Source organism: Gracilinanus agilis, chromosome 2 (assembly GCF_016433145.1).
Source record: "Gracilinanus agilis isolate LMUSP501 chromosome 2, AgileGrace, whole genome shotgun sequence".
Classification (NCBI taxonomy): Eukaryota; Metazoa; Chordata; class Mammalia; order Didelphimorphia; family Didelphidae; genus Gracilinanus; species Gracilinanus agilis.
The window spans coordinates 30,668,784-30,681,886 of NC_058131.1; the positions used below are offsets into that span (position 1 = coordinate 30,668,784).

The 13,103-nt window shown below is 58.0% G+C and overlaps 1 protein-coding gene across 1 annotated transcript; it reads left to right on the forward strand.

Annotated features, from left to right (window-relative positions):
• Positions 1-123: 123 nt before the first annotated feature.
• On the forward strand, positions 124-12,444 carry CCT7 (chaperonin containing TCP1 subunit 7). Its single transcript, XM_044660405.1, has 12 exons — positions 124-218; positions 6,095-6,248; positions 6,374-6,480; positions 6,907-7,032; positions 7,499-7,551; positions 7,766-7,937; positions 9,559-9,723; positions 10,185-10,373; positions 10,840-10,937; positions 11,206-11,338; positions 11,598-11,804; positions 12,097-12,444. The coding sequence occupies exons 1-12, from the start codon at positions 213-215 to the stop codon at positions 12,313-12,315; spliced, it is 1,629 nt and encodes a 542-aa protein (XP_044516340.1). The 5' UTR covers positions 124-212; the 3' UTR covers positions 12,316-12,444.
• Positions 12,445-13,103: the final 659 nt, after the last annotated feature.

Below are 13,103 nucleotides of genomic sequence, written 5' to 3' on the forward strand. Positions count from 1 at the left end.
CGTGGAGTCGGTCTCTCCTTTTCTCCATCGCGGACTCTATGGTATCTCTGACCACAGAGATGCGGTGGGCCCCGCCCCCGGCTCAGCGCGCCCAACGGCTGGGCGCCGAAGGTTCTGGGCCGTGTTCGCGCGCGAGGCATTGTGGGCCGCCGGAGGCTTCCAGAGCTGGGAGAGCAGCGGGTCGCCGGAGGGCTCCCGATTCGCAGTCCAGGATGATGGTGAGTGGGCGCCGGCTCCATCCGTTGCCATCCGGCTCGGGGCGCCCTCCGGGCGGCCAGGGTCGGTCTTGAGGACCCCGAGGCGCCCTTCGGGACCTCTGTTTGAGGGACTAGGGCGGCCGGGGAAGTCGCGCTCCGGGCCCGCCCGTGGCCGGGGCCTGGCGCAGCCTCTCGAGCTGGGTCGGGGCTAGGGTCGGGCGGGGCCAGGCCGCGAGCCGTAGCGGGGCGGCCGCGCGGCTTTGGAGCCAGGAGGACGGGCCCGGCTGGGGCGGTGCGCGCCGCGAGACCGATTAGGGACTCGGTGTCCCAGCGTGCTTCCGGGCCCAGTCTCTTAAGTAGCCGCTGGCCGCAGGCGCGGGGCATACCGGGAGCTGTAGTCCGGGCGGGGCCGCGGCGCGTGCTCCACGAGGTAGTTAAAGAGCGGATTGTGTTGGAGCGGAGGGGCCGCGCTGCGGGGTGGTGGGGGTACCGCTTGCCCTGCCCCCACCCCAGGCTGCCTTCAGAGGAAGGAGCTGGGCCCGAGCGGCTTCCAGGGTTCCAACGAGTTATAACTGCCGCCAGGGCCTCCGCGCCACCCCTGCCGGCACCGGCTGCACGTCCTTCGGCATTCACTGGGCGCCCGCTGGGAGCCGGGCACTCTGCGTGCCCCGGAGGCCGCAGAGGCCCCTCTCCTCCTGGGGCCCGCCCCCTGAGGGTGCATTTCTTCGTGCCCTCCGGGCCCTTCCCCGCATCTTAGTGACCCCTCGCGCACACACTCGGGCTGCCCCACAGGTGGCACTTGCCCCTTGTTTCGTGCCAGGGAACTGGGGGGGGAAAGCCTTTCCGGAAGTGCTCTTCTTTCATGGCCACGACAGCTCCAGAAAGTAGATGCTGTTGTTATCCCCATTTTACCGGGAGGGAATCAGGCAGTGGTTCAGTGATGGGCCTCATTCAGATACAGGACTATCTTATAAACCCTTTTCTTCTGGCTTAGAATCCATATCAATTCCTAGAGAGGAGAGGGGTAAGGCTGGGCTATGGGATTAAATGACTTGCCCTCGCTCACACCTTTAGATCTCCCATCTCAAGAATTGACTCCTTAAGAGGGTCAGTGAAGCATTTTTTATCGTAAACGCCTCCCTTCTGCTTTAGTATCAGTTCTAAGAGAGAAGAGCAGGGATGGTTAGGCATTTGTTGTGACTTGCCTGGAGTCACATAGCCAGGAAGGATCTGAGGCCAGATTTGAACCCAGGACTTCCCAACTGTAGGCCTGGCTCTCTGTCCTGTCCACTGTGCTACCAGCTGGCCCAGATAAGTAATTACAAAATATATGCACCAGTATGTTCTGGTGCCCAGAAGGGAGTCCACACAGGAGTGGTCAGCCAGTGTGCAGGGCTTGATTTGGGAGGGGGGAAGGGTGCTTTTGGGCACCCCCCTTGTCTTAGTGGATCCCATCTAGTACAACTGAAGTTTCAAATAGTCCCCAGGTAAAAGCTGTCCCAAGGAGCAGGGACAGACCCTAAGCTCCATCTCAGATCCCCTAAGGCTGGGGGATGCCTCGCCCAACAACCAGCAGAGGCTTTGGCAGCCTGTAGGCCCAGGCCATGTATGGCCCTTGTGGCCTATTCCCTCCATCCCCCTCACCTGCACCCCCATAAGGTCCTCTGCCCATGGGACACTTAGAAGACTCAAACCTTCAGTATCTCTCTCTTGGCCCTATATAAAATGGCATTCAAGGCTCTCCATCTCCCCCAATCTGGCCTGGGTCTTCCTAGCCTTGACTCATTTTGTTCTTCCTACACCTGACCTGGGGCTGGTGAAAACTGGGGCTTCAGGAGGCAGCTAGATGGCTTAGTGGATTGAGAGCCAGGCCTGGAGGCAGGAGGTCCTGGGTTCAAATGTGGCCTCAGACCCTTGGACAAGTCACTCACCCCCCATTCTACCCATACTGTTTTTCTGCTTTGGAACCAGCATAGAGCATTGATTCTAAGATGGAAGGTAAAGGGTTTAAAAAAAAAAAAAAAAGGAAAAAAAAAAAAGCTGGGGCCTGAGGTGTCCCCACATCTAGAGTGGGCCTCCTCCTTGCTTTAAGACTTACCTCTGCCAAGGTGCTCATTCTCACCCTAAAATCTCAGATGCTGAGGAGCTCTCTGGAGCCTGGACAGTTTTCTTTTTGCCTTTTTATCTCCATTATCTTGCACAAAATAGGCATTTGATGTGTATTGAAATGAAGATGAAATATGAATATGCATCTAAGGAACTGGCCTCCTACCTTGTCTTCTTTGGCTCTTGGTCATGAGTCTTTTAAATTCTCTAGCCTCTGTTTCCTCATCTCTACAATGGGCATAATATACCTATTTGCCCTGCAGGGTGTTTTTGTTATCTTAAAGTGCTTTGCAATCAAACATAAAAAAAAATTAGGAGATTCAGAAAGACAAGATAGTTTTTTAAAATTCAAAGATATCTTATTTTCCCAATTTCATGTAATAGCAATTTTCCACATGTGGTTTCCAAATTTATAAGATCCAAATTGTTCCCTTCCCTCCCTCCCCTTGGAGATGGTGAGCAGTTTGATCTGGCTTATACCAGTGTTATCAAGCAAGACATCCGTGTTGTTCATTGTTGGAAGAGAACAGGTATAAAAACAAAGCTCCCCAATGAAGCCACAAATAAACTAAAGTGAGGAGGCAGCTTTGCTCTGCGTCTGACTCCCACAGTCCTTTTCTGGAGGTGGATGGAGAGCATTCTTTGTCCCAAATCCTTCAGAACCGGCCTGGGCCATCGGGATTTCTGAGTGTAGCGAGTCTTTCACAGCTGACCATCCCACAATGCTTCTCTGATTGTAGTGTGTCCTTATTTCCCTCTGCATCAGTTCACTTAGATCTCTCCAGCTCTTTCTGAAATCCTCCTGCTCACCATTCCTTATAGCTCAGTAATTCCATCACCATCATGGACCACGACTTTCTTTGCCACCCCAGAAAGAGCTGCTCTAAATACTTTTGTACAAGTAGGCCTTTTCCCCTTTTTTGGTCTCTTTGGGACACAGACCCAGGAAAGGGATTAACTGGATCAAAAAGATGACACAGGAAATAAGGAACTTTTTAAACAATTTTTATCACTTGCTTTTGTGTTTATTGTCTTGTTTCCGAGTATTTCCTCTTCCCTTTCCATTGAGCCATCCCTTGTAACAGAAATTTAAAAAGAAAGAATAGAGTGGTTCAACCAAACCAACTGATTCCCGTAGGTGCCTGTGCCCTGCTTCACACAGTGATGTCCTGTCTGGGCCTGTCCTTGGTCCCCAGGCCATGCCAGCTCTGCAAGGAAGGCAGGCACTTGTGCCCAGACCCTCAGCTGGAGCCCAGCGTGACCATGTGAATGAGGCAGGCAGTCTAATTGGTCTTTTCTCAAGTTAATGTTTTCATTTTAATTAGTAGACAATAACATTTTCATAAACTAGCTGATAGGAGGAAAAGGGCTCTTAACAGAGAGCAGTTAGGTTGGGTCACTCATTGCCCACCCCCCACCCCACCCCCTTCCATCCGGTACTCTTGGTTGGGCGGCTTGCCCTTTGTTGGGTTGTTTAATAAAGGCATTTTTCTGTCTTGATGACTGAGTAAGAGGCCCCCAGTTCAAAGCCTCCACATGTCACAGAATCACAGTGTGGGATGGCAGCAGGCCACCAGAGCATTGAACGTCAGGGCCAGTCGGGACCTTAGCATTTATTTGCAGCCGCCTTTGGTCTGGGCTGGGGCCCTCCAGAAGCATGGCAGACCCAGGTGTGCAGCAAAGCTAACCATCCTTTTGCAGACCAGATTGGGCCTCCCAAATATGGGGGCGCCTTTTTAAGTGTGGGCCAATTCATTTAACAGTGTTATGGAGGTACGGGTATCTCTGGAGCATTGTATATTTTCGTTATTAAAAAGATAGCCCTCTTTCCCCTTCTCAAAATCATGGGAGCTCGGCCTGAGAGATCCTTCTTGGGGAAATGGCTGCCATGGAGGAAGCTCCAGGACACAGGCCCCAGGAAGTAATGGAGCCTTCCTGGCTTCTGCCCCATCTGGTCTGCCTGGGGGGCACCAAGCTTAGGCAGGACATGGATCATCTGGAGACTATTGTTGACAGGGATAGTTGGCCTGGGCAGCACAGTCCAGCCATTGTGACCCCTTCTTGGATGGAAGCTACTGAGGATACAGCCTTCCTGACATGATCGGCCTTCCAGGGCAACCCCTCTGGAGGGGGGAATGCTAGATGGCTACATGTTGGGGATGTCCCTGATACCAGTCCAGTGTGTGTGGACCACACGGCTTGGGCTGCTTCTTCCCTTTTATGGCGTCCTGGGAGAAAGAACTAAGGCCCAGAGGCCTGGCCTTTCTCTGATGTTGGCCAGTCCTCTTCCTCCTTGCTTTCCACATCTAGAAAGGGTCACAGAGACATTGTCTTTTCCTCAGTCTTGACCTGTCCCTGCATCCACCTCCCAGGGCTCCCCTAGTTCTGGGGTGGAATGGCAGAAGGGGTGCTTGGGGATCCTGCCTTGTTCTCTGTCTACCGTCTCACTATCAGCTTGACCACCACTGCTCACAGCCTTTGCTGCTGACCTAGGCAGGCAGGTTGGAGGAGGGGAAAGGCTGAGATTCCTGGCCTAAGTTTCCTCATGGACCTTTCCCCTGCCCGCTAAGGCCAGGGTCCATTGTAGGGGCAGTGTCTGCTGGTCACCAAGCATGGTAGCCTTGGGGTTTGACTTGAGATCACTGTGGGGGGTACAACAGAAGGTCCAGGCCACTGCTGACCCTGGATCTGGGAAGCACGCCCCCTGGAGCCCTCCTGGTCACTTATCGGACACTTGTGGGTTTTTGTGGTTACCCAAACCTTGGAGTTCAAGGCATTGTGGCCATCATTGGCTGAGCCTGAGAGAGGCGTGTGGTCTAGCCAGAAACAACAGCAAAGGGAGGTGGAGGGAACTGTCTTCTGGGCCCCCTCCAAGACTCCAGGACCAGCTCCTAGTGGGGTCTCCTCTTAGAGTGGGCCCTCCCAGAGGGAAGGGCTGTTCTCACTGTGACTTTACATCTCCAGTGCCTGGCCCATGGAGGAGGGGGAAGGGAGCCCTGGGCAGCTACCTTCTCATAGAGGGCTGACTTTCCCAGGGTCATTCAGTCTGCCTATGGCAGAGGCAGAATTTGAATGCTGGTCTTGTGTCCCTGAATCCTGTTCTCTATCCGCCAGGCTATCCCCATTGTCCCTCTGACACACAGTAAGTAAGTAAGTGGTGTTTAATAAATGCTTGTTAGGTTCCTGCTGCTTTAAATCCCACCGTAGTCCGGATGGGCTGAGAAGTTGCATTGACATCTCCAGGGCTGTGGTTTCATTTGGATTTGGACTTGGGGAAATCCAAGAACCTCTTGTCCCCTGTGGAAAACGTCGAATAGTGTTTAGACAGCAGTGAGGCTCCTTCCTTGGGGAGCTTTAGCAAGGCGCCGAGCCCCAGGCGGGTTGTTGAGAGACACTAATTAAGGCTGTTCCCCTTCCCAACTTTCTGACTGCCAGTTGGTTACCGTTCTTTGGCCTCAGTGATGCCATCTTGTCTAAACATCCGTGGAGCACACCTGAAGCCCTTGGCACTGGCGGCGGCGCTCGCTAGGCCCATCTGCTCCCATGATTGAGCTGTGATGCTGACAAGTGGCCCGAAGGCATGGGGCCTCCTTGTCTGCTCGTCCTGCTTCCGGGGGCTCGCTGTGGGCAGGAGTGAAGGGCTGTGTGTAAAGCTTGTAAAAATGATTTTAAACTTCAGCTTAAAGATCCAGTTCCAAATCCCCCCCCCCCCCCCAGACAACCCATGACATACCGGCCAGTACTGTCAGTGCACATTGAGGAATGTCCTGCTCTGTTCTCTCCCTGCCCAGCCCACACCAGTTATTCTGCTGAAGGAGGGGACGGACAGCTCCCAAGGGATCCCTCAGCTGGTCAGCAACATCAGCGCCTGCCAGGTGATCGCAGAGGCTGTCCGAACCACCCTGGGGCCTCGAGGGATGGACAAGCTCATCGTCGATGGCAGAGGTGAGTCTGATGGACAGACAGATGCTGAGCCTGGTGTGCCAAAGGACCAGGAGAACCCTGGGACTTCCGGGTCTAGGCAGAATACAGCGAAAGTAAATGGCCTAAACCCCTGTCCTTCCTCAAAGGCAAAGCGACTATTTCCAATGATGGAGCCACCATCTTGAAGCTCCTTGATGTTGTCCATCCTGCGGCCAAGACATTAGTGGACATCGCCAAGTCCCAAGACGCTGAGGTGGGGGAGCCAGCCTGGGGGCGGGGAGAATCAAGCCTGGTGTCTGTTGTGGGGGGTTGGGGGTGTCTGTGTATGGTCTCTCGTGGGCCCTGGGGTGGGGTGGGAGGGTGCCCATTTCCTGTCCCATGCGGAGACCTGGATGAACCACCAATGAGTGGTCAGTAAGGCCTACGACAGCCTGTGTTTCCCTCTCAGCTAGCTCAGCCCCCACCTCTGGGCCACTGTTGGTGCCCATTAATTGTTAACCTTTTCTGTTAAAGGGGGTGGTTGAGGAACAAACGGGCCAGATGAGAGCCTCTGGGGTCTCTCCCAGCCTCGTAGCTCCATTCCTCCAGAGCGCTGAGCCTCTATTCTGGGAAGCTGGGCCTGGGCAGGCGGTGGGGGCTGCGGGCTTTGGAGGTCAAGCCCCCTTGTGGCTGGCTGCAGGTTGGAGACGGGACCACTTCAGTGACCTTGTTGGCAGCAGAGTTCCTGAAGCAAGTGAAATCCTACGTGGAGGAAGGCTTGCACCCCCAGATCATCATCCGGGCTTTCCGCACAGCCACACAGCTGGTAGGTGGCCCTGTGCCGTGCTGAGGGCTGCCCTTAGGTCTGGGATCTGGTGTCTTCTGGGACAGGAGAGAGTGCGCTGAGCCCCAGGTTGGCAGTTCCTAATCCCTCACAGCCAGCTTGGATACCTGGGAGCTCCCTGGTGGGTGCCAGACCCCCTCTCCTCCCTGCACTAATCATCACCCAGCCAGGACACCCGCTGTCCCATCCTGAGCTCTGGGGCAAGACCTGGGGGAAGGCTGTCAGCCCCCTGCTGGAGACAGACCGGATCAGGGGGTTCAGTTAAAGGTGGCAGAGCCTAGAACTGCCCATCTCTGAACCGTGTGCTGCTGCCTGCCCTGGAAGTACCCAGCTAGGGGCAGCCTTTGGTTCCTTGTGGGCCCCAAGGCCCTTCCTGCATGAAGGGGGGCTGGGCCGGGCTGGGCCTCCGCAGGCCCGAATGAAGCCGCTTCTCCTCCTCTCCCGGCAGGCGGTTAACAAGATCAGGGAGATCGCTGTGACCGTGAAGAATGAAGACAAGGAGTAAGTTTGCCTCCTGGGCACGGCAGATGCAGAGACACCTTGTGGCAGCCCCTGTGTTGCCCGAGGAGGAAGCCCAGTCTGATCCAAGGGCCAGGACACGGGCTTTAGTTAATGGGTGTCCCGGGGGCACCTTCTGTCCCTAAGAGTGTGACTGGAAGGGCTGGCGGGGGGCTCGAGGGCAGAGAGGGGAGGCACTGACTGCCCGTGTGTGCAGGGAACAGAGGCGACTACTTGAGAAGTGCGCCATGACCGCGCTCAGCTCCAAGCTGATCTCCCAGCAGAAGGCCGCCTTTGCCATCATGGTGGTGGACGCCGTCATGATGCTCGATGACCTGCTGCAGCTAAAGATGATTGGCATCAAGAAGGTGCAGGGCGGTGCCCTGGAGGTGAGTGCCAGGGCCTCTTCTGCGCCTTTCTCACTGGGCCACCTGCCCTCTGATGGCCACTTTGTCATGTCCCATCATCGGAGCCCTCCCGTGCCCTGGGGTGGGGGCAGCCGGCCATCAGAGGTCGCCTGCAAGTGAAGTCACTGATCGGAGAACAGCCCTGCTGGGGCGGGTGGTGTTGGAGGGTCGACCATCCGAGAGGATGGAGGGGGGCCAGGGCGGAGGTCATCTTGTCTGACCCCCCATTCACCCATTCAGAGGGAAGGAAACCAGCCTTGGCCAGAGCCCCGCAGCTAGCAGATGGCAGAGGAGAGACTGCTGTGCCCTGGCTGACAGTGCCGAAGGGGTCATGGCGTGTAGTCCAGGGAGGGAGGGAGGGAGGCATCTTTGTTCAGTTCTACCTTGGACCCTTCCTGGCCGCTCGTGTAACCTTGAGGAGAGAAGCTTCCCTTTGTTGATTGATGGCATCCCAGAGCTCTTGTTCCTTCTCTCTTTGATGGAATTTTATTTTCCATTCGGAGTCCTCCTCGCTCGTGGAGAAGGCAGGACCAACCAAGGCTGGCCCAGAGCTGGTCATGCAAACATATTTCATTAGCCACATCACAGAAGGAAAAAGAGAAAGCCCCGAGGCTGTCCGCTGTGGTGCCTGGCATCTTCCAGCCCAGGGTCCGAGGGAGCGGAGGGAGGCCAAGGCTGGGAGGCCAAGGCTGGGCGGTTCAGGGGCCCCAGGTGGTTCATTAAATGAAGTAAAGCCAACCCCTTCGGGTTGTCCTGCCCTGCAGAAAGCTGTGTGGCCGTGGTTCTGAGAAGAGGTGGCCAGGAAGGGGGGGGTACCAGCCTGCACCCCCAAGTCAGACACATGCTGCCAGGTCCCAGGCAACAGTGATACAGAATAGACGAGATTTTGCTTTTTTGTCTCTTTAAAGACAGAAATGCTTCTTGGGAAAAACTTCAGCAGCCAATAGATGTTTTTAAAAGGAAAATAGTCTAATGGAATATGACTGAGTTTGTGAGATAAAATCTCCTGAAATAAAGATGTGGTTGTAAAGGGAAATGAGGTCAAGGCCCGGCTTTCTGGTGAGGGAGGTGGGCACTGCCTTACCCCACCAGGATTGTCTCACTTTTCAAGGAGACGGAGGCTCAGAGCCCGGCTCTGTTGGCACTTGCACCCAGCACTTTTTTTTTTTAGATCACGGGTGGCCTTCAAGGTCTACCTGAGGCCTGGAGCAGGCTGGCACGAGGCCTGGTGACCGGAATAAGGTGGCTGGCTGTGGGCCTTCAGAGGCCACATCTGGAGGATGGGCTATTTTGGGTGCTATATCTTAGGAAGGATATTGAGAGGCTGCAAAGAGGTCAGGGAAACCTGGGCCAGAGGAAGGCCATGGTGTCCAGTGGGGAGGCAGACGTGGGAGTGGGACAGGGCAGTCCTGGAGGGACCTGTTGAGGCTTCCCTTCACTGGGGTCCTTGGGCAGAGGCTGGAGGACAGGAGGACCCTCTGGGACTCAGCCCAGAGGTTTGTGGATGTGCTGGTCTAAAGGCTTCGTGTTGGGCTTCTGTCCGGCCAGCCAGCCCCCTGCCCCTGAGCCCCTCTTGGCCTGACCTCCACAAACTTGCTTCCAGGAGTCCCAGCTGGTGGCCGGCGTCGCTTTCAAGAAAACATTCTCTTATGCTGGGTTCGAGATGCAGCCCAAGAAGTACATGAACCCCACGATCGCATTGCTGAATGTCGAGCTGGAGCTGAAAGCCGAGAAGGACAATGCCGAGGTCCGGGTGCACACTGTGGAGGTATGCTGCTGGGGCTCCGGCCTTGGAATTGGGGGTGGGGGGGCTCCACTGATTCAGGCTGCTGTCCCAGGCCTCCTTCACATGGGCCCTCCCTTGGCTTCCTCTTCAGGGGTGGGAGGACAATCCTAAAGCTGCCTCATCTTACACTTGTGGCCGCACACTTCTGGGGTGATGGGGTACACTAAAGGGGAGGGGAGGACCCAAGGGGGGGATCTACTCCCCTCTAGGGAGGTCACATCTTTCCATTCTGGTCTGTGGAGTTGGGTTTGCCGCTTCACCCTTGCCCCAAGTGGGAAGGGCTGTGTGGCTGAGCGTGAGCCCCGAGCCCTTGTTTTAGGGTGAGCAGAGAGCCCCCTTCCCCTGCTGGCCCAGAGGGGGTGTAGACGGGCCTCCTGGGCAGTCTGGGGTGACCTCCTGGGCAGCTCTCGCCCAGGTGTCTGAGCCGAGGCGTCTCTGTTTAGGATTACCAGGCCATCGTGGACGCTGAGTGGAACATCCTCTATGACAAGCTAGAGAAGATTTACAACTCGGGGGCCAAAGTGGTCTTGTCCAAGCTCCCCATCGGGGATGTGGCGACTCAGTACTTTGCCGACCGCGACATGTTCTGTGCCGGCCGCGTCCCCGAGGAGGACTTGCGCAGGACGATGATGGTAACTGCCGGTCGAGGTCCCCGAGCTGCTGGGAGGCCAGGTTTACCCTGTTCCCTTGGTGACTGTGGAGTCTGTGAGGCAAACGGGTGACCCCTAAATAGGTTTTCCCAAGCCCCCAGCACGTTCCTGGGCCGCCCGCCTCCTTCCATGGTCTCAGCTTTGGGCTGCGAGTAAGATCTCGTCTCCTCTCCTAAGTGAGCTCTGATCAAAGAGGGATGGCCGCGGCTCCCGACCTCGGCCCTGCCAGCCCCCCGGCATCCACCCGGCTGAAGGCAGGGCTCCCCCTCTCCGGGGGGGCGTCTACCCTTTACCTGCCACCCCGCCCTCACTTTTGAGCCTGGGCCCGAGAGGCGCTGGCTCCTAAGGAGAGGGAGGAGGCATTGGCGGGGGGAGATCTTGTCCCAGCCCCCCCCCCCCGAACCCTAAACCTCAGGCCTTGGCAAGTGACCCTTCCTCCCCTCCCCAGGCCTGTGGGGGCTCCATCCAGACCAGTGTCAATTCTCTGACCCCAGATGTGCTGGGCAGCTGCCAGCTCTTTGAGGAGACACAGATTGGAGGCGAGAGGTGAGCCTGCCTGGGCTGCTCCATTAGAAGTTTGGTCTGGAAGGCTGGCCACTTGGCCGTCTCACTGGCCGTGGTCAGCGAGCCCATGTTGGGGGGTGGGACGCCGAGGCAAGGGGCAGACGGCAGACCGAGGGCGTGCAGTGAGCGGCTGGCTCTGAAGTCCTGTAGCTGCCATCAGAGCCTCCCCGGGAGGGTGGGCAGAGACCGTCCTGCGATGGGCGTCCGGCGTGGGCAGAGGAGTGAATGCCCGGGGCCCTCCCCCCACCAGGTACAACTTTTTCACTGGCTGCCCCAAGGCCAAAACCTGCACAATCATCCTTCGAGGCGGGGCCGAGCAGTTCATGGAGGAGACGGAGCGCTCCCTCCACGACGCCATCATGATCGTCCGCAGGGCCATCAAGGTGCGTGGTCACCCGGGCCTCGAGCCGCAGGCCAGAGGCCAGCAGAGGGGCGGGTGGGGAGGGGGCTGCTGTGGAGTGGACGGCAAACGTCCTTCCTTGCCTCTGTCCTCTGGGATGGTTTAGGAGCTCTGCTCCGGCCGGCCTGGGGGCTCTTGTCAGGACCCTCCCCGGGCAGCGCTGACCCGCTCCTGGAGGCTCTTGGCCCAGCAGCGCCTGTCGGCGCCCATCCCACGAGGGGGCGGCTCGGGTGTCTCTGCAGAATGATTCGGTGGTGGCAGGAGGCGGCGCCATCGAGATGGAGCTCTCCAGGTACCTGCGGGACTACTCGAGGACCATCCCGGGCAAGCAGCAGCTGCTGATCGGGGCCTACGCCAAGGCCCTGGAGATCATCCCCCGACAGCTCTGTGACAACGCCGGCTTCGATGCCACCAACATCCTCAACAAGCTTCGGGCCAAGCACGCCCAGGTGGGTGCCCGTCTGGGCCCTCTCCCGGCACGGAACCTCCCACAGACACGGCTCGTGGAAGTCTGGGCCCTGGGAGGTCACGGCATCCCTGTTGGCATTTCCTGGGCCGTGCCATGGTGCCTGTCCTCACTCGCACTCAGGTCCCTTCGTGATGCCCACCGGATCCGTGGCGTGAGGGATGGGTGGCGAATCCGGGGGCCTTGTTAGCTCAGTCTGGGTGTTGGGGGCCGGCAGGGGATGTCGGTGGGCTCCCCCCACTGTGGCCTAAGCGAGCCCCCCGCTGTCGTTTCAGGGCGGCATGTGGTACGGCGTCGACATCAACAACGAGGACATCGCGGACAACTTTGAGGCCTTCGTGTGGGAGCCCGCCATGGTCCGCATCAATGCCCTCACGGCGGCCTCCGAGGCCGCCTGCCTCATTGTGTCTGTGGACGAGACCATCAAGAACCCCCGCTCCACCGTGGACGGCCCTCCCGTGGGCCGCGGCCGGGGTCGGGGCCGCCCTCACTGAGCTGGGGCTCCCCTACCTCCCCCACCTGTCTGCGGGGCGGGCACGGTTAGTTGGTGTTGGGGGGCAAGAGGTGACCGAGGTGTCTGCTCTGTTCTCCCGGAAGGTTATTTAAATAAAACTCGAGGCCTGGGTCGTTGTGGAGGCACGTTCTTGGGGCCCAGGCCCCCCCCCCCAATACGCCTGCCATTTTCTCCTGATGGACCAGCCCCAGGAACTTCTCTGCCTCGGGTGCTCCCCTCTGGGCAGGGCCATCACGGCCCCATGACTGGTGGGAGGGGAAGGGGGTGCCAGCAGGCCCCGAGAGGGAGCTGCAAGCGCTTCTGTGGTGTGCACCTGTCGGGGGGCCTGTGTTAGAGCTGGGACAGTGAGGGGCTGGAGGAGGGGGAGCAGTCCGAGCTTTTCGGGGCTCTGTCCCAGGGAGACGGAGGAAGACTAAGCTATGGGCAGAGGGAGATTCCTGTCGGGGCTGCCTCCGTGGTTCCGCCAGCAGTTTGAGCCCAAATCGTGACGCCCCGGGAGCCGAGCCTGGGGACCCCGAAGGAGAGGTGCCGTGTAGGGGGGAGTCACCAGCCCCTGGCCAGCCTCCAGGGTTTGGCAGGCAGCCCCTCTTCCCCCCATTTTAGTCTGTTTATGGCCTGGCAGCCGGCTCCCATCTTACTCCCAGCCTTGGGGGGGCCAGTCTGAGGCCCTGAGGATGGCCTAGAAGAGCCCCCGGGAGCTCCTCAGGACGACCCGTCCTGCCTGCAGGGACCGCGCCTCCCCCTCCCTTTGGTAGCTCGGCTGTGACC

What these genes read in the sequence shown, in the direction of transcription:
- CCT7 (XM_044660405.1), top strand. An exon ending in TCCGCACAGCCACACAGCTG is followed by an intron (nt 7,033 to 7,498) that starts GTAGGTGGCCCT and finishes CTCTCCCGGCAG; the next exon opens with GCGGTTAACAAGATCAGGGA. An exon ending in TCCGGGTGCACACTGTGGAG is followed by an intron (nt 9,724 to 10,184) that starts GTATGCTGCTGG and finishes GTCTCTGTTTAG; the next exon opens with GATTACCAGGCCATCGTGGA.